This window comes from Bos taurus, chromosome 29 (assembly GCF_002263795.3).
Source record: "Bos taurus isolate L1 Dominette 01449 registration number 42190680 breed Hereford chromosome 29, ARS-UCD2.0, whole genome shotgun sequence".
Lineage (NCBI taxonomy): Eukaryota > Metazoa > Chordata > Mammalia > Artiodactyla > Bovidae > Bos > Bos taurus.
In genome coordinates, this window is record NC_037356.1 from 37169406 (window position 1) to 37188767 (window position 19362).

General features: G+C 55.1%; 2 protein-coding genes across 2 annotated transcripts; one reads left to right on the forward strand and one right to left on the reverse strand.

Moving 5' to 3' along the window:
* Positions 1-747: 747 nt before the first annotated feature.
* CCDC86 (coiled-coil domain containing 86) lies at positions 748-9480 on the forward strand. Its single transcript, NM_001038574.1, is given in 4 exon segments — positions 748-1505; positions 6420-6549; positions 8292-8366; positions 8545-9480. Coding segments are annotated over 4 exon segments (1065 nt in total). The 5' UTR covers positions 748-765; the 3' UTR covers positions 8665-9480.
* PTGDR2 (prostaglandin D2 receptor 2) lies at positions 9355-18201 on the reverse strand. Its single transcript, XM_015461227.3, has 3 exons — positions 17997-18201; positions 14469-14563; positions 9355-12138 (listed from the first exon to the last, which is right to left on the reverse strand). The coding sequence occupies exons 2-3, from the start codon at positions 14473-14475 to the stop codon at positions 10910-10912; spliced, it is 1236 nt and encodes a 411-aa protein (XP_015316713.2). The 5' UTR covers positions 14476-14563; positions 17997-18201; the 3' UTR covers positions 9355-10909.
* Positions 18202-19362: the final 1161 nt, after the last annotated feature.

Here is a 19362-nt window from a genome sequence, read left to right on the forward strand (position 1 = left end):
AATGTTGCAAAGGGAGAGCTGCAGATTTTATGCTTGAGCACAGAATGGGAGAAGAGAAAGCAAGGATTACACTTTCTTTTGGGGGGGCAGCACCACTCAGCATGAGGGATCTTAGTTTCCCCTTCAGGGATGAGGGATGGAACTCGTGCCCGCTGCAGTGGAAACTCTGAGTCTTAACCACCGGACCCAGGGAAGTCAAGTATTACATTTAACACACAATTCAGGACTTAAGAAATTTCCCACTTCCAGGATCCGCCAGCTACCACTCACTCTGGCGGTCAGGAGTACCCCGACAGGACCAAACTAGTGCAAAAGCATCCACATTTTGTACAAATGAGAAAATCGAGGACCCCTGTCCAATTGCACAGGAGTGAGTTAGCGGTAAAGTTTCCATCCAGCCTTGCCTTCAGATTCCCTGGATGTTTTCCCAATCCTCTTGTCTTCCAAAAATGGGTCCCTCTCTTCCTTTTTCCGCCTGCACATTCTCTTAGCCAGGAGACAGGGTTCTTAGGAAAAGCAACTGCGGGTCTTTATCTGGGACTCGTCAATCACAAGTAAATGCGCCAATGCGCTTTGCGCATGCACCTAGTGAGCCCAGCCCCACCCCCATCCCCGGACTCCAGCCACTCCTCTTCGCCCATCACCAACATGGCCTTTGCGGCAATAGCCTCTCTTGCCAGGCACAGACGTGGCGACTTCTGACGTCATAGGACGGCGCCGGTAGTCCCGGAGGCTGCACGTGGGCTCGGAGTTGGTCCTGGAGCCATGGATACGCCGCTGAGACGCAGCCGGCGGCTGGAAGGCCTAAAGCCTGAATCTCCGGAGAACCCTACCTCAGTTTTGCGGGTGAGACGGGCCCTTGTGGAGTTCGAGTCGAACCCAAAAGAAACGGGGGAGCCTAGGTCTCCACCGGGCCTGGGATCTCCTAGTCGTCAGCCGGAGACAAGCCCAGGATCACCCAGTCTGCCGAACGGGCCAGCCTTGGGGTCCCCTCGAAAGCAGCCAGAGCTGGACTCAGGGTCCCCCGAAGGTCACCGAGATCCAGGCCTGAATTTTCCCCAAAATCAGCCGGAATCGAGTCCTGAATCCCACCTACTTCAGCCAAAGCCAAGTGAGGAGTCACCAAAGTTCTCCCAGAACCAAGGAGAAGCGGACTCGGAGTTGCCCAAGAGTAAGGAGGAGCCGACCCCGGGATGCCCTCGACATCAGTTGCAGCAGGACTCAGGTTCACTAGAGCCTTTCCCCGGTCAGAAAGCACTGGGTCCCGAGCCCTCGAAACCACTGCAGGAGCTGACACCGCGGTCGCCCGGCTCCCCACGGGATCAGCATGAACCGAGCAAGCCACCTGCAGCTGGGGAGCCGGCGAGAGAAGGCCCCGCGCCAAAGAAGCGAGAAGGTTCTTCGGCCCAGGCTCCAGCGTCCAAGAAGCCGAAGGAGGAGATTCCTGTAATCCCGAAGGGGAAGCCCAAGTCTGGGCGGGTGTGGAAGGACCGCTCAAAGAAGAGGTGAAGTGGGAGACAACAGGGCAGCATTGGGGTTTTGTGTGGTACTGGGGCCTGGGTGCAGTCTGGAGATAGGCCATGGGTAAAAGAGAGCTCACATCAGTGGGAAGTCACACAAACAGGTCATTATAACCCGAATGTGGTAAAATGCCCTGAGATCTCAGGCGGGGGTGCCCTCAAAGGACCCCTGGATAGCACTCTCCTGTCTGTGTTCATTCAACACACAATTTTATCCTCGTCTCCGCCTTCTCTAATAATGGGGCAGAAGCAAGTATACCAGCAAGGGAGGTCTTCATGGACCAACATCCATTACAGTTATTTGCCTTTTTAATAAAGGCGTTAATAAGCACCTAGTATAAAGGATGCTCGGAGAAGGCGATGGCACCCCACTCCAGTACTCTTGCCTGGAAAACCCCATGGATGGAGGAGCCTGGTGGGCTGCAGTCCATGGGGTTGCTGAGGGTCGGACACGACTGAGCGACTTCACTTTCACTTTTCAGTTTCATGCATTGGAGAAGGAAATGGCAACTCATTCCAGTGATCTTGCCTAGAGAATCCCAGGGACGGCGGCGCCTGGTGGGCTGCCGTCTATGGGGTCGCACAGTCGGACACGACTGAAGCAACTTAGCAGCAGCAGCAGCATAAAGGATGCTACTAAGCATTCTAGTACCTATTGTCCAGGGGAAGGGTCTTTCAAACAGAGACCAGCATGCATCTTGGCATTTAATCTGCCCATCAGCTCTCTGAAAACAGCAGGCATTAAGATTATCCTCATTTTACATGTGAGGACCTCTTGGCTCAGGGAGGCTAAATGAGTGGTAGAGGCAGGACCTGAACACAGATCTGACTCCAAAGTCTGCATGAAAGCCTTTTACCTATGCTCTGTAGATCCCCCTTGCACTGGATTGCAACCTTCTTTTTTCTTTTAATTTTTTATTGGAGTATAGTTGATTAACAATGTTGTGTTAGTCTCAGGTGTACAGCAAAGTAATTGAGTTATACATATGCCTGTATCCATTCTTTTTCAAATTCTTTCCCCATTTAGGCTGTGACGTAATATTGAGCAGAGTTCCCTGTGCTATACAATAGGTCCTTGGGGCTATCCATTTTAAATACAGCAGTGTGTACATGTCAATCCCTAACTTCCCTGACTATCCCTTCTAAAGGGTAGGCATGAGGTCGTGTCTTTCTGTGCTGCAGGCAGTGAGTACTCAGTTAAATGCTTGTTGAATGAAGGAACAAAGAGGCTCAGCTGATTAAGGAAGTGTTTAGGTTGCCAGTAAGGAGAGGTCCTGGGAAATCCCATGGACAGAGGAGCCTGGCGGGCTACAGTCCATGGAGTCACACAAGAGTCAGACAAGACTTAAAATCACTTGGCAGGCAGGAACTTGTGACAGTGAGGGACCAGGGGGAAGGCAGTGATTTTAAGGAAGAAGCAGAAACTTCCTAAGAATTGACTGTATATCATGCTTTGTGTGCTAGGCCTTTTGCAGATGTCATATTGCTGAATCCCCTGAAGCCCAAGGCAGTGGGAATTATTCCCCTCCCGCATTAAATGGAGAAGAATCTAAAACAGGGAGTGATTTCCTACAAGTCACCAATCAGAGACTTTGGACTGTTGGATTTGGAGAAGTGGGTGGTGGCACTGCCCCTCCACATCAATGCCAGCAGGTCCCAGAGAATGCTGGGGCCACTGATGGCCAGGCAGGACCAGATGAAGAGGCTGGTTCTGGCGGGAAAAGGGTGATGAGCAAGTTGAGTGTGGGAGCCTGGTACTTGGGAGGTGGAGGGGGGAGATGAGCTCGCTGAGCGAGAGGGGGCTGCCTGCTCCCACGAACAGGCTCAGCAGAGGATACCAAGAAGCGAGAGAAACAGGATATTTTGTCCCAGCTCACTGCATGAAACCCTTCCTGATTTCCTGTCATTTGCCTGGAGACGTGCTCCAGACTTCTCCCTCTCCTCCACCATCACTGAGCATCTCTCACGCTGACCTCCCCTCCGTGTGCCTCTGTGGGTGATGCTCCCTCCCAGCTCAGGACGTTTGCACATACTATTCTTCTACTGAAAGGCTGTCCCCCTGGCCAATCCCTGCTCATCTCTCAGGGCTCAGCTTAAACTCCCTGGGAAAAGCCCTCTTTTTCCAGCCCAACAAGGGTCAAGTCCTCAAGCTATGTGTTGTCATTGTACTTCTCTTTTGTTAACACCACAACTTGCACAAATGCTTGTTTAGTTGTGTGATTCTTGTGGGCTGCCAGCTTCCCCTCTAGACCAGAGGCTTCAAGAAAGTGGGGATTTACCTCTAATGGCTGAGCCCAGCACATGCTAGACACTGAGTTGAACAAGTAGATGAATGAAAACAAAAGGTAGTTCATTCATGTAACCAATTTACATTGCATCGAGCTAGGGTCTGGGGGTAAGCGTGGCTGTAAACAAAACATTCTGGTTGTGAGAAACGGGTAACCAACACATGGTATGTCAGTAACAAGTAAAAGAGCGGAGAGTGTGGGCCGTTGTCACAGTGATCGGAGATAACTTCACTGCCCCAGGGATGTGAGCAGAGGCTTGAATGAACATATCGGAAAAGAGTATCCATGCAAGGGGAACAGGAAGTCCAGAAGCAAGCCTGTGCTCCTGTGTTTGAGAGAGAGTCCAGAGGCCTCATCAGTGGGCAGTAGGGGTGCCGTAGGAGGAGAGTGGTCAGAGGGGTCACGGGGCGAGGTCACGCGGGTCCTTGCAGGGACCCAAGTGCGCAATGGAGCCATGGGAAGTATTGAGCAAAAGAGTGATGCAATCTGACCTCTGGGAGGACCAGTGTGACCTGTGGAGGACAGACTGTTCCTAGGGCAGGGGCGAGAGCAGGGAGACCAGAAAGGACTGCTGTGGTAGAATTAAAGCACCTTCAGAAGCTGCACCAGACCTGTGGATAAGGGCCAGAAGGGTGGTGGAATGGGTGTTTGGGATCTTTGAGGAAGCAGCTCTGGCGGTTGGTGAGTGAGCCCCAAGACCATAAGGTGGGTGGGGGGCGGTGGGGAGGCCAGCACCTGCTACAGCTGCGGGGGGGTGGGGGTGGGGGGGTTCGAGGGAGGCAGCCAAGGCTGGGAAGGCCCACCTCCCATGTCCAGGCCCAATGCCCCCTTCTGCCCAGTCTTCCCGGAGTGAGCCAGCTCCCATCTCTAAAAGGTGGATTCACTGAGCACCTACTGTGTGCAAAGCACTGGGCTAAGTGTTTCTCGGGCCGAGAGCCACTAACCCTCCCACCACCCTTTGCAATGGCAATGACCCTCGTCTCCAGGTAACACAGACTCAGAGAGGCTACCTGGCCCACTGTCACACAGGTAGTAAGTGGTGGATCCACACCTGCCTTCCTTCAACCTCCAGGTTAAAAGCAGTGCTCTGAGACGGCACTGCCTCAGTGTCTTAGCTATCAGTCACCTATGGCTGTTTAAATTTAAATAGCATACAATTCAAGTTCAAAATTCAGTTTCCTGGTCACCAGCCACCTTTCAAAAGCTCAGCAGCCAGTGTGACTCAACGCTCCCTGATTGGCCAGCATAGATAAAGGGCATCTCCACCTCTACAGAAGGGTCTGCCTGACCGCTGCCCCAGGGGGATGCAGCACAAGTCCTGCCTGAGGCTCCGTGTGTCCGGCTCCCTTCTGCCTTGTCCCTTCGGGGGCCTGGTGCCCCAGTCTGAGATGCCCGGCAGTAAGGGCAGGGAGGAAGTCCATGCAGCAGGCCCTTGGGGAGGGCGACAGGGAGCAGTGGGGGGTGGGCTGGGGTGGGGCAGGCAGAACTGGGGAGGGAGGAAGCAGGCTGAGGATGGACAGGCCTGGGGTCAGGGTCCAGGCTGTATGTGCCAGACTCCTAGGGAGCAGGCAGGGGGAGAGATGAACTGGAAGAGCAGTATTGAGCCTTCCCTGGGGGTGGGAGTGGGGCCTGTGCGCGGTGCCCACTGCAGCCTTCAGAGCCCTGCTTACTGTGACCACTTGGGCTGTGATATAGTGGATGCAGATAAACAGGAGCTCTGGAAAGTCAAGAAATTATTGAGGGAGGTGGAAAGGCCACTACGAAAGGATCTGCTGAGAAGGAAAGAAGGCCCGTGGGACACCTGCACCCAAGGTTTCAAATCCTTCAGGAAAAAAGAAAGGGGAGGGGCATGGTTGCAGAAACCCCCAGGCCCACATCACCAGTCTAGGCAGCCCTCAGCATTTTCCTGGTTTTGTTCCTTGTTCCTTCTTGCTCCTCAAAGTGTTTTTCCTTTTTCCTGGAAGATTTTACAGCATATCCTACATAGGTCATCCAACCCCTAGATCCTGGTGGTGTTCTTACAGAGGTGATCTCACTCCTCCTGTGACCTTGTCACTGTCACTCTCTAGAATATCCAGACTTCCCTGATGTTGCCTAGCTCCCACTCTGTGTTCACATTGCCCCTGCTGGGAAGAGAGACTCTGAATCACTGCAAGGGACCTTGACCATTCACATGTTCTGAGATGAAACGGGCACCCCGGTAGGGAGTGAACCCTGCTCCAGAAGCATCCACACTCAGGGCCCCTGTGCTTGGCCAGAGCAGTGGAGCTTGGTAGCAGAAGCCGTTTGGCCTGGACTCTTGATCACAGACTGCTCCTCAGGAGCAGGATGACCTGGAGCAATTATTTAACCTCTCTGAGCCTTGGTCAGCACCTCTGTAAAGTGGAGAGAATGAGAGTACCCACCTCAGGCACATAACCAGGGCTTCAGAAATGGCCTTGGGTGTGACTGGGGGCCCTTTTCTGCCCCAGGCCCGGACGGTCAACTGCCCGGGAAGCTGGCAGGTGGGGAGGTGATTCTGACTGGGTTCTGGGGAAGAAGGCCCAGAGCCGAGAGGAGGGAGGGAAGCAGGTATTGCACCGGCTCCTTGAATGCCTGCTCCCCCGTCCAGGTTTTCCCAGATGGTTCAGGACAAGCCCCTGCGCACATCCTGGCAGCGGAAGATGAAGGACCGGCAGGAGAGGAAGCTGGCCAAGGACTTTGCCCGGCACCTGGAGGAGGAGAAGGAGCGGCGCCGGCAGGTGAGGGGCGGGCTGGGCAGGGGCTGAGCGGGTGTTGGCCATAACAGGAGCAGGTGGGGAGAGGAACTGTCCTCTAACCCAGAGACCTTGGGAAGACAGGGAGCTGGGCCAGAAGCAGGAGCGCAGTCCAGAACCCCAGGGTAGGGAAGCCCAGGGGAACATCACATTTAGCCAGGAGGCTTATGTGAGCCCCAGGGATGGGAGGAGGCCCAGGATGAAGCCCCCTGGGCCCTCACTGGTGATCAGAGCATTCAGTGAGATGGGTTCGGGGGTCCCTGCCCTGGACCTGCTCTGATGGGAAGGGCTGACGAATCAGAGGCTTTATCCTGGGTGTTGTTGCCAGTGTCCTCTGAGACACAGCTCCCACACATCAGCAGAGAAGGCTGCCTGCAGAATCCTCCAGCTCCTCCCTGATACCCAACCCAAGGCCACAAATATCCCATTAGAGGTTCACGCCCAACCTCTTTAGTCTCCAGGAAGCACCAGCAGGCAGCACCAGAGAGAGGGGTTGCTGGTGTTGGTTTACCAGGAGCAGAGTGGTCAGTGGGACCTCACTCACCCGGGGGTCCCAGGGGCCCCCAGAGAGGCAGACACCTCGTCCCCAGCTTGTGGGCCCTGCCCGCCCTCAAGGGGAGAGGTGGGCCAGTCACTCAGTCATCTGTCCCCCGCCTTGAGTCGCCCCAGCTCAGCTCCTGTGGCAGAGACCCTGCAGGTGGTGTGGCTGCCGCCGTGTACTGGGGCCTTATCTCACTTCCTGTGCGGCCCTGGCTCCTTGGGCAAGACAGAACCTTGTCACTGTCCTCTTCAGAGGTGCCCCTGCCCAGCCCCCAGCCCAGACCTTCCCCAGCCTCTGGGGAGCTCAAGTGTCAGTTCTCCTTTCTCCCCACGGGCTCAGGCCACCCCTTCTACCTTGAGTTGCCAAAGCCTAAAGAGGCCCCTGACCACACACAGCCTTGAGGCTGCCATCCCTGCCCCTGACTACCAGGGACAGTAGTCAGCGTAGCCATTCTGGAGGAAGACTCCATCTAGATTCACCTTCTAAGTGTCCCCAGTGGGCCGGTACTGTTCCAAGCCCTGTGTATGTATTCGTTCATTTAGTCCTCAAAGCAATCTTAGGTAATCACATCTTCACTTTAAAGATAGGAGGTAGAGACCCAGAGCTTAAACCACTTGGCCAAAGTCACCCATTTAGGAAGCAGCAGAGTCAGGATTCAGACTGACCCAGGTTGCTCTGGGGTCTCTTCTCTGTAGCCTTCGCCCTTCCTAGCCCTGCACTGGGGTGACCCTTGGGAAGCCAGCCCTCACCCTTGCCCTTGCATTCTAGGGGCTTGTGGACTTCAAGGAGGAGGGGGACGCTGAGAGGATAGAAATGAGGGGAAGGGCCAGTGATCCCTTCTCCCCAGGGGGCAGTTGATGAGGGGCATGGTGCAAAGGACCACTGTCCACGTGAGCCCGAGTTTTCAGGTGGGGTACCACCCATGTCTTACACCTGATCGGATGCCCACTTTCTCAGGTGGAGTCAGGAACTTCCTGCTATAGCAGGCCTCTGGGGGGTGGTCCCACGGGCACAGGGACAGTTTCCTCGCTGGCTCTCCACCCCCACAGCACCAGGAGCAACCGGGAGCTGGGATAAGTGGCCCTTTGGCCCTCCTCCCTGGGAATTCTCTCAGCTCTCACTGCCTCTGAGACCAGGTCGCCTCAGCACCCAGACCCATACATACTTCCTTCCCCTTTGTGTCCAGGAGAAGAAGAAACGCCGTGCCGAGAACCTGAGACGCCGCCTGGAGAACGAGCGGAAGGCGGAGATCGTCCAAGTGGTGAGTGTTGCCCTGCCTGGGGGATAGGCTGGATGTCAGGTTCCAGACACCCTGGCGCCCCTCCCCCACGGCCCCCCATTTGTGCCATGATCCCAGGCCCCCGCGGTGACCTCCCTTTCCTCAGGGAATGGGGTGGAGAGCCCAGCCACACTGATGCCCTCCCCTCAACCATTCCCAGATCCGAAACCCCGCCAAGCTCAAGCGGGCGAAGAAGAAGCAGCTGCGATCCATCGAGAAGCGGGACACTCTGGCCCAGCTGCAGAAGCAGCCGCCACAGCGGCCGGCCACCAAGGTCTGAGCTCAGGACAGCCAAGGCCTTAGGTGGCCAACCACCGTGTCACACACGGCAGCCCCTGGGCCATTGGCCACACACCTCCCCTGACCCAGCACTCTGGCTCCGTGGCTCCCAAACAGGGGCTCCACCCAAGCCGGGGCTCTGAGCCTTCAAGGGCCATCGGGCAGGTCTCTGTGGGGCAGACGGAGCCTGGAACAGAGACTGGAAGACGGAAAAGGGTCAGCCCTCTCCTCCCCCCTACTCCCGACCACTGCCCTCTTCTCTCCAAGTGCCTTCAAACTGAGTAATTTCTGCTTCCTCAAGGAGCTGAAGACTGGAGGGCGACTCCCCAGTATGTGTGGGCTCTGTCTCAGGGTCTTGGGTCCAACCCAGGCCAGGAGACTGGAAGTCAGGAATCTAGCTCCCTGCTGAACCTTTCCAAAGGCTGTTTTGGATCCCTCTGCAGCCCACTGACCCTGTCACCCAGGAGACTAAATCGAACTCCACCACACTTTGCAACAGTTAAGGTTGTTGTGAGGGAGGTGTTTTGCAGACTAAATCGAACTCCACCACACTTTGCAACAGTTAAGGTTGTTGTGAGGGAGGTGTTTTGCGGGCGGGGCGGGGGAGGGGGGCAGTGTCTCTCTATCTACCCCTTTCCTGTCTCAGACTCTGCAGAAGCCCCCAGAAATCTGATTAATTCATGCCATCCAGTCTCTAGCAAAAAATCTTTATTGAACATTTGCTGTGTACCAGCACAATTCTAGGTGGCAGGGAATACAGACAGAAGTCCCTGCCTTCAAGGAGCTTTCATTCTGATGGATAAAACATAATAAACAACTAAAGTGTATCGTGTGTCAGATGGTGCCAAGTGCTGAGTGAAGCAAGGGAGCAGGAAGGAGGGAACATGGGTGAGGCATCAGGATGTGATGTCTGTTTAGTCAGCTGTCCATCAACTGTTCCGTTTGCCTAGCATGGGAACAAATGAGTCAACACTGGGAGCCCCGCTGCAGGTGGTAGTACAGGGAGCCCTGAACCATGTCCCAGAAGTTTCTCACCCGGCTCTTCCATGGGTATTCCATCAGCCAGACGTGTACTGCACCAAATGCACCAGGCCTGGGATGCTGAGCCAAACAGACAGGATAGTGGAGGTGCTGCAGTAAGTTACCCCTCGCACCTGCCAACTGAGGGTCAGAGCTGCAGCCCCTGTGAGGTCAGGAGGAGAGGGACGCACAGATCTGGGGGTTACCAGCATTGCCTGGAGGGCATCCCACGGAACTGAAGGCCGACACATACGTCAGGTGAGCTCAGAAAAAGGGCTGTGGTCTCAGAGGTTGCCAGGCACATTCAAACACTACAGACCTCAGTACAGATACTCACTGTACTTTAACTAGCCCAGGTTTCCTGAACATTTGACCATAGCACCCCTTGCTTTTGCTATTTTGGGCAGTGCTGGGGTAGACAGAGATGGGGGCTCCCACGCAGCTACTATCTTAAGGACCTTGGATATGGGGTGGGGGGTAGGGGGGCTCTTTCACATACTAATAGTAATTGAACAGGTAAATGCCAATGGTTAGTATGCAGATCCTCTGTGTTGGGCAGGTTATTTAACCTTCCTGCACTGTAATTTGCACATGGTATCAATAAAAAGTGTGGCTAATAGAACTTGACCCTCTTCCCCAGACTGAGATAAAGCCTATATAGGTCAGTAAATGACACCTAAATGACCACAGTTGAAAAGGTTAGCCCCAAACAGCACTTCCCAAACCCTTCCTCTCACTTTCTGCTCCAAAACTACATGACTGGTTTAATGTAAAACTCGACCTCACCCATCACCAGCTAAAATAGCTCCAGGGAGATGCGTCCTGTGTATCCACTACCCTAGCTTGAGACGTCTTAGGGTTTTAGCCTTGCATTACTCTAGGGAACTTGTTGGAAAGAGGGAATTTCAGTCCCGCCCCCCTCCCCAGCCCCGCCGCGCGCCCTCGGCCGGGCCAGCTCAATCAAGACAGAATCCCTGGATAACTCCCGCGCAATAATGTTTGAGAAGCACTGCTTTAACTCACTTCTTTTCTGAAAAGAATTCGGTGAGTCACATGGGGGGCTTTAACACGCAGATAGATTCCTTAGCCTCCCTTAGACTAAGAGCCAGGGTATCTACATTTGGACGTCCGGCCCTGGGGAAGCTACTACGCGCTATCATTCCCAGCCCCTGCCTCCCCGGGGAGAATGGAATGGTTCTGAGCCGGGCGATTCGGGTCCGCGCCTTCTACCCCGAGGTGGTGCTCAGCGCCCGGTTCAGGGGGCCCCGCTCGTCCTGGGATGGGGTGCGGTCCCTCTGCGGGGGCGCCGCGGGGTCGCCCCGCAGCCAGTCGAGCAGGCGCGCGGGCCAGAGCGCATGCAGGCGGTGGCCGCTGCTCTCGGAGATGGAGGAAGCCGAGGCGTTGGTGGAGGAGGCGCGGCGGCGGCGGCGGTTACTGCCCCCGGCGGCCAGGTCGCTGTCGTCCACCAGCACGCTCTCCAGCACGCTCCGCAGCGAGCGCCGCAGCTTGCGCAGCACGTCGGGGCAGGTGAGCACGTAGAGCAGCGGGTTGATCACGCTGTTGATGAAGGCCAGGCTGGTGACGAAGGGCAGCCCGCGCCACACGAGCGGCCGCAGCGAAGGGTTCGCGTGCGCCCGAGCCTCCATCACGCTGAACACGTGGTAGGGGCCCCAGCAGAGCGCGAAGGCCGCCACCACGGCCGCCACCAAGCGTACGAAGCGGCTGGACCGCCGGCGGCCGCGGTGGCGCAACTGTGCGCTCACAGCCAAGTGGCTCGAGGCGATGATAGCCAGCGGCACGGCGAAGGCCAGCAGGAACTTGCTGACGGCCAGGGCCGTCTGGCGTGAGTCGCACGTGGCATTGCGGTCCGGCCCAGGGCTGAGGAGCAGCACGTTGTAGTAACACATGATGCGCCCGTCCAGCCGCGGGATAGTGTCCCGGAACACGAAGTAGGGCACAGTGTTGATCACGGCCAGGACCCAGAGCGCCAGGCAGACCTTGTGGGCCGCGGACACCGTGCGGTGGTTCTGCGCCCACACGGGCCGTACCACCTGCAGGCAGCGGTCCAGGCTGATGGCGCTGAGCAGGAAGCCGCTGGCAAACATGTTGAGGAAGAAGATGGAGGAGTGTAGCTTGCAGAAGGTGGTGCCCAGCTTCCAGGAGTGGCCCACGGCCAGGAAGTAGGTGAAGAAGGGCAGGGAGGCTGTAGCCAGCAGGTCGGACAGGGCCAGGTGCAGCACCCAGGTGGTGACCACGGTCTGGCGCATGCGGCAGCCCACCACGAAGAGAATGAGTCCGTTCTCCACCAGGCCCAGCAGCGAGGCCAGCCCATGCAGCAGCACCGACACGTGGTCCATGTAGCGGATGCTGGAGTTGCTGTGGCTTTGGAGGCGGCTCATCTGCTCCAGGAGGGGACAGAGCGGCTTCGTCGTGACATTGGCCAACATGGTGGGCTCTGCGGCAGAGAGGAAGAGGCGCTGTGGTGGGGGGCAGTTCTGGGCAACGGGGGACCCTGGCCAGGATATGGGACTGTGTCTAGGTTATAGGGTTGTTGGGAGAAATAAATGAATTAATAAGTATACAAGCATTTCAGGGGCTGCCCTGGTGGCTCAGTGGTAAAGAACCCACCTACCAATGGGAGACATGGGTTCAGTCCCTGGGCTGGGAAGATTCCCTGGAGAAGGAAATGGCAACCCGCTCCAGTATTCTTGCCTGGGAAATCCCATGGACAGAGGAGCCTGGTTGGCTACAGTCCATGGGGTTGCAAAAGAGTTGGACACGACTTAGCGACTAAACAACAACAACACCATTATAGGCATTTCAAGCAAGAGTAAGCACAAAGTAAGCACTATATCAATGGCGTGATTAAGTAGATAATCTAAGATCAATTGGAGAAATAGGTACCAAGGTCAGGCCAGGGGGGACTCACTTTTCCCAATCCCCAGAGCACTGGGGCATGAGTTAGGCTCCCCTAAAGGGCAGGAGGATTCAACTGGGCTGGGGGACAGGAAGGGAAGGAGTCTGTGCCTTTAAGGGGTGCCTTCCCTCCACCCACCCCTAGCACCCCCCAGACCTTGCCTCCCTGCAGATCTTCCTGCCCTTCACTCCTACAGTGGTGGCTGGTTGGGTGTGTGGCTGCAAACAGTGGAAGCAACCCCCTCTTTGATAGTTGAAGAGGAAATAAGATAAGAGCAGGGAGAGAGCTGGGCAGGAGGAACTACCAGATTTGGGCTCTGGAGGCCCAGTAGGGCCAAAAGACCTCTCCCCTGCCCAGGGGCGGCCACAAGCACTCTGCCAGTTCCAGGAAACCCAGCCTGATTCATTCATTTATTCACTCACTTACATACTCATTCAACAGCTCTTTATTGAGCAACTACTTAGGTAAGTGCTGGAGAAGCCAGCCTCTGGCCAGATGTGCAGACATCCCAGAAGTGCAGATCCACAGCCTCATCAAGAATCCAGGACCACCCAAAGTGGAGCCAGTGGAGATCAGTGAGGGCAGAGAGATTGGGTTTGGAGGCTGCCTGCAGGAGGTCAGCAGGGTAGCAGGGGGCAGGAAGTTGGATCGTCCTGGGCCCCCACAACATGCTAGGAGCCGTGGTAGGTCCTTTATGTAAGTGTTCTCCTGCTCATGGCTTTAGAAGAAAGAGGCTGGTACTTCTCTCCATCCCATTTTTGCAGATGAGGAAACTGAGACCCAAGTGTTTGCATCACTTGCCCAAAATTTCCCAAATAACACAGGCAGGAGGAGAAACAAGAGTTTAGCACTCAGTCTGTTCTCTTTCCTCTGCCTCTGAGCTCTAAGCATGAGGTGATGGAGGGAAAGAAGGAAAAGCAAGGCGGGGTCGGGGGAGGGGGGTGGTCTTCACTATCCATCCTTCCACAGGAGACACTTTTGGCCAGGATGAGAAAGTCCACACCCTTCTCTAGGGACCACGGTCCTTCATAGGATGAGGGCCCAGGATGTCAAACTAGAATTTCCTTGACAGGTGAGGCACCTGGAGCTGGGGACCTGCAGGTATGAGGAGGGGAGCTGTTGCTTCCTAGAACGCTAGAATTTCCCAAGTTCTAGAGTCTGCAGAGCAATTACACTCACAATGACCCAGTGAGACCCCATTTTTCAGAAGAGGAAACAGAGGTTCAGAGGAGCAAATATCTTACCCAGTGTCCCTCAGCTGCCAGGAAAGGGGGGCTGCAGGAACTCCACTCCCAGCAAACACACACATGCCAGCCCCTCCCTGTGCTGAAACGTTCCCTTTAGCCCCGTCTAAGTCCCCTGAGGATGCTGCGAAAGCATGTCCTCCTGTTCCCTGGGGTCTGAGCCAGAATGGACCTTCTGGCTGACAGAGTCTGGCCCCCAGCCTCCCAGGATTCTCAGGAAGCCTAGCAGCAAGGGTCCTGTTTTGACAGAGGGCTGGGGGCAGAGAACACTAGGTTTTTGGTGTCAGAGACCTGGCTTTGAATCCCAGCTCCTTGACTTCCTGGCTGGGTGAATTTGGGGTCCGTTACCTTAGGACCCGCTCTTGGAATCCTTCCACCCAGATGACTCCTGAGTCTTGAAAAAGAAGCTTTAATGGTCTATCACTGTGACTGCTGTCTAGTAATTACCTAAGGAACTGTGGTCCTTCCCTCCTCAGAGCAGTAAGTCCCCTCCAGTCTTCAGTAAACCCTACTCTCTGCCATCCTAGCTGGTAACAGTCCTCTCCCCTGATAAAACTATGCCCTCTCTCCTGGGTCCAGAGAATGCACTGAGGCTGCCCAGCCCCAGAGCCACCGTCTCCTTACCTGGCATAGAGGGCACACAGGATTCCAGCCCCAGAGGCAGTCAGCTCCTCGAGGCAGACAGGAGGCAGCGGGCAGGCAGAGAGAGGGGAGGGAGGCTGAGGGAGGAAATAGCTGTTAGCCCCAGAGTCAGTGCGTGTATATTTAGGGGAGGGGTGCGGGGGGAGGCGGAGACAGCTAGAGAGTGAGCTATTACACTGGTGTTCAAGTAACATTCATCTCCATTGATGGGGACTGGACGTAACTGCCAGCAGCCCAGCTCTTCCTGTCTCTCTTTACAAAGGCGATTTTGCAAAAGCCCAGGGTCAAGTGTAAGTGCACATGGAGAAATAGGTGCAGGGCAGAAAATGTGAGCCTGTGTTCATTTTGAGAGTGGCAGGTGTTTAGGAGAAGTGCTTGAGGAGAAGGGTGTCCTGTCCATCTGTCCTATCCTGGACTGCCCTCCCTGATGGGGTCCCCTGACCCCATCACCCTCAGGAAAGAAACTCATGTGGCTCCCGCCATGTGTGCAGGCAGCGCAGGGGCCAGGGGTAGGGGCAGTCTGGGAAGTGGCCCCGAGGGCTCTATGGCCAGGAAGGCAGGGTGGGGCTGTGGTAAGAGCATGGGTCTGGCTGGCCAGGCTGCCCACAGTCCTAGCCAGGAGGTAAGCCACTTCCCCTTGCCTGCCCCTGCTTGGCCATCTGTGACCAAAAGTGACAGTGTCACCTCCCAGGCTGACCAGGTGCCCTCATTCACAACGGAGCCAGCACACAGTAGGTGCTCATAGAAATCAGGTTTCTTCCCTTTGGAAGAAAAATGGGTATAGACTGTTGGGCAAGAGCAATACAGCTTTTATTTCAAATGGACTGGGAATTCCCTAATGGTCCAGTTCTCACTGCCAAGGGCCCAGATTCAATCCCTGGTCAGGAAACTAAAAACCCCACAAGCCATGCGGGGGAGGCCAAAATAATAATAAAAAGGTCTGGGCTCAGACCCCACGGATGAAATGATTGACCTCCTTTTGCTGACCAAGCTTCCTGAGGTCAGGATTCTTTCTCCAACCTCAGCATCTGCTGCTGCTGCTGCTACTAAGTCGCTTCAGTCATGTCCAACCCTCAGCGACCCCATGGACTGCAGCCTTCCAGGCTCCTCCGTCCATGGGATTTTCCGGGCAAGAGTATTGGAATGGGGTGACCTCAGCATCTAGCACCCAGGAAATACCCCAAACACATTAAGAACTCGGAAACCCACCCGCTGCCACAGGATTGACTCTAAAACGCTTCCATTTTTGGTACAGGCTTACTGTAGGGCCTGGCACTTGATAAATTTGCTGAGAGACTGCAGTTCCTGAGTGAGGAATGTGATGGGGAAACTTGCTCACTCTCATCCAAGATAGAGATTAGTAAGAGCCTTGATTAAACAAATGACTAGCACTAGGGCAATGTCCCCTCTCCTCTTAGTGACAGAGGAGCCCTGTCCTCTGAAGACAAATGCCTACAGCCCTCAGCGGGTGCTTCCATTCCACTTTGGGGAAAGTACCTTCATCTTCATCCCACCACCACCTGACCTGCTGAGCACGGACATCCTCTAAGGCCACGCAGGCAGCGGAGTGTGGCCAGTGACCTTGGGCAAGTAACATCGCAGCAGTAAAATAGTAATTTTTTTTAAAAGATGCTCCTGCACAGTTCCTGCCCCAAAGTGGTGCACAAACTGCTCTTTGGGCTTAGAAAGAATTCCCTCTTGGGGCTTCCCTGGCGATCCAATGGTTAGGACTGCATGCTCGAAATGCAGGGGTCCTGGGTTCGATCCCTGGTCAGGAAACTAAGATCCTACATGCCATGAGGCACACACAAAAAAGAATCCCCCCTTTCCTCCTAAAGGCACATTTTAGCTCCAGGGCATCAAGCTTGGGACAGGACCCTGCCCTCCTCCTGGCTCTCAGACTTTCCTCATCCGCTCGACCAGCACATACCCTTGTGCTGTGAACACCCTGTACAACCTCTCCTGGCGGCCCTGCCAAGGTGCTTCTCACCTGAAACCCTTGCTTCTCTGATCCTTCCCCCATCTCTCCAGTTGAAGACTTTTCCAGACCGAAACCCTCAGTACTCTGACCCTCCCTCCCCCAACCCTCGTTTCCAATCCCGTAATCACTGTGGTGACTTGCTTCCCAACCATCCGGGGATGGATATTTTATGAAAAGTTACTAAAACAAACAAGACAGTGCTCCAGATGAGCAGAGCCCTGAGGCATTTTCTAAACAAGGAGGCAGGGCTATTTGTTCCTGAGGGGCCTGCGGCTATGCTCCCATGGTGGAAACCGGCCTCCCGCGTGAGTCCCACAGGCTCCATCTGGAGGTTGCCTAGGCAGGATGGAGTTGGGGCAGGGAGCATGGGGAGAATGTGCCTCCTCTCCAGATTTCAGAAGTCTCAAGCGCTGGGTTTCAGCACCAGGCACTGACCAGAAGGAGTCTCATGAGTGCTGGAGGCTCAGAGAGGGGATCCCTGGCTGAGAGCAGAGGACAGGCACTCCCGGGAGAAGACACAATCAGAAAACCCTGTGGAGGCCTCCACAGTGTCAGGCCACTGCTGCAGGCAGGGGGACACCCAGACTAGCAGAGGGGCCCTCGTGGAGCCCAGAGTCCAGAGGAGAGTGACATGACCAGGGCTTTCAGCTGGTAGAGAATCCTCCTGCAATGCAGGAGACCCCGGTTTGATTCCTAGGTCGAGAAGATCCCCTGGAGAAGGGATAGGCTACCCACTCCAGTATTCTTGGGCTTCCCTTGTGGCTCAAGTAAAGAATCCGAATGTGGGAGACGTGGGTTTGATCCCTGGGTTGGGAAGATGCCCTAGAGCAGGGATAGGCTACCCACTCCAATATTGTGGCCTGGAGAATTCCATGGACTGTATAGTCCATGGGATCTCAAAGAGTCAGACACAACTGAGTGACTTTCACTTCACTTGGCAGATACACCAGCCCACCGCATGTTCAATGTGCGTCAGAACCTCCTGGGGGGCTTGTGAAGCCCAGATTTCTGGGTCTTCCCAGAGTGTTGGATCCAGCGTGTCTGTGGGGGCTGCCTTGGTGTTTCCATTCGTGTCAAGTTCCCCGGGAGATGCTGACACTGCTGGTTCTGCTAGGATGGAGAGCTCTGGGTCCTTGGATCTGGTGCCCTCAAAGCCGGGAGCAGCAGGGTCCTGGTAGCACTGGAAGGAAGGGGGCTGTCCACTGACACCCCCCACCCCAGGACCTAGAGACAGATGCAGCCACCTCCAGACCACAGACCCTAGTCCCTGAAGCACAACCTTCTCCGTGGCTTACAACCTGATGTCAGAGCCAGATAGAGCCAAAGTCAGGTCCGTCTCCACATGAAACACATGTACCGCCCTAGAGGAGACAAGCTGGAGCCTAACAGAGCTCTGCGGGGGCTCTGCCAACTGTGGAAACAGTCCAGACTCCCAACGCCACCCTCAAGTCCTCTTGGGATCCAGTGCAGCACCCACCCATCCCCGACCCCTTCCCAGTGTCCCCAGCTACCCCATCCCCTCTGCTCACCTCTGTGCCTTTGCATATGCTGTTCCTGCTGCCTGGAATACCTTTCCCCCTCCCTCGCTTATCCTGCAGGGCCCTTTTCTGAGACCATCAGTGTCTCTGGGCTCCCAAAAGGATGCTGTCGGCATCAAGTGTATTTAACGTACAGTCAAGGGAATGGGCCAACTGCCCCCCAGCCGTGGGGCCCAGCCCAGAAAGACTTTCTCCCTCTGGCCCTGCCTTAGGAAGTAGGTTTTCATGTTCCTTTCTGACCTCTTTAAAGAAGTAATCAAACAGGAAGTGAGATGCATGACAGGAAGCAGGTGAGGCCTACCCTAGAACCCTCCAGCCCACTATACTCAGAAGGCCGTGGAGTTGACCACACACAGCAGAGTAGGACCCCCCCCCGCCCCGACATCTTGCGGGAGGCCTGGGTGGAGCTCCCCAATGCCATCATCATACACAGTGGAGGCTTAGCTCCTCACATGGTCAGTAAGCCCCTGGGTGACCTAGCCCTGCCTGTACCTCCACCTTCATTTCTGCTTCTCCCTAATCACTTCCTAACATCAGTCAGCATTTAGCACCACCTCGCCACACCCTGTGCATATCAGACTATTACTGTGCCCTCGCTTATGCTGTTTGCTACCTGCTGTATAATACCATTTCCTCCCTTGGCCTCTTTGTGAACTCCTATTCATCCTTCAAAACCCTGGTCAGAGGTTACCTCCTCTGGGAAGCCCTGGCTGAGCCTCTCAGACCCTACCTCCTACATTCTTGCCTCACTTCATATACTGTAGCTTTGCCCTCCATAGTAACTTTCATAGGCCTGCTCCCTATGCTCATCACCTTCATCAGCAACTGAAGAACCAGAGATGATTTGTATTTTATCTCATCACGAAAGCCAAGCAGAGGACCTGACACGTGGGAGGGGTCTCAATGAATGTGAGCAAAAAAATGAATCTCTAGTATCGGAGATTAGACCTGAAAAAGCCCCCCAGCTCCTCATGGCGACTCGTCTGGACCCACTGTTACTCATGGGTACAACCTTGGGGACTAGTCACTTCCTGTTATCATTGTTGCAGAGAAGAAGCCAATTCTGACTCCATGTTGGAACTGTTTCTTTGATTTGCTTTTAGTTGCTTTTGTTATTATAATCATACAGAATGGCCTGCCTCAGAGCATCCTGCCCCTCTGCTTGCCTGTCTCAGTGCATTTGTTCAAAACCCTGTCCATCTGGAGATGGCAGAAAGAAAGAAATGAACACATCCCCTGCCTGAGGCTTGCCATTTTAGAAGATGTCTGCAAGATTCATGGCCTTTTTACTTTGCTTCCTTATCTATGCCCCCAATCTCTAATCTATAAAAGAACCTGGCATCCAGACCCCAATAAG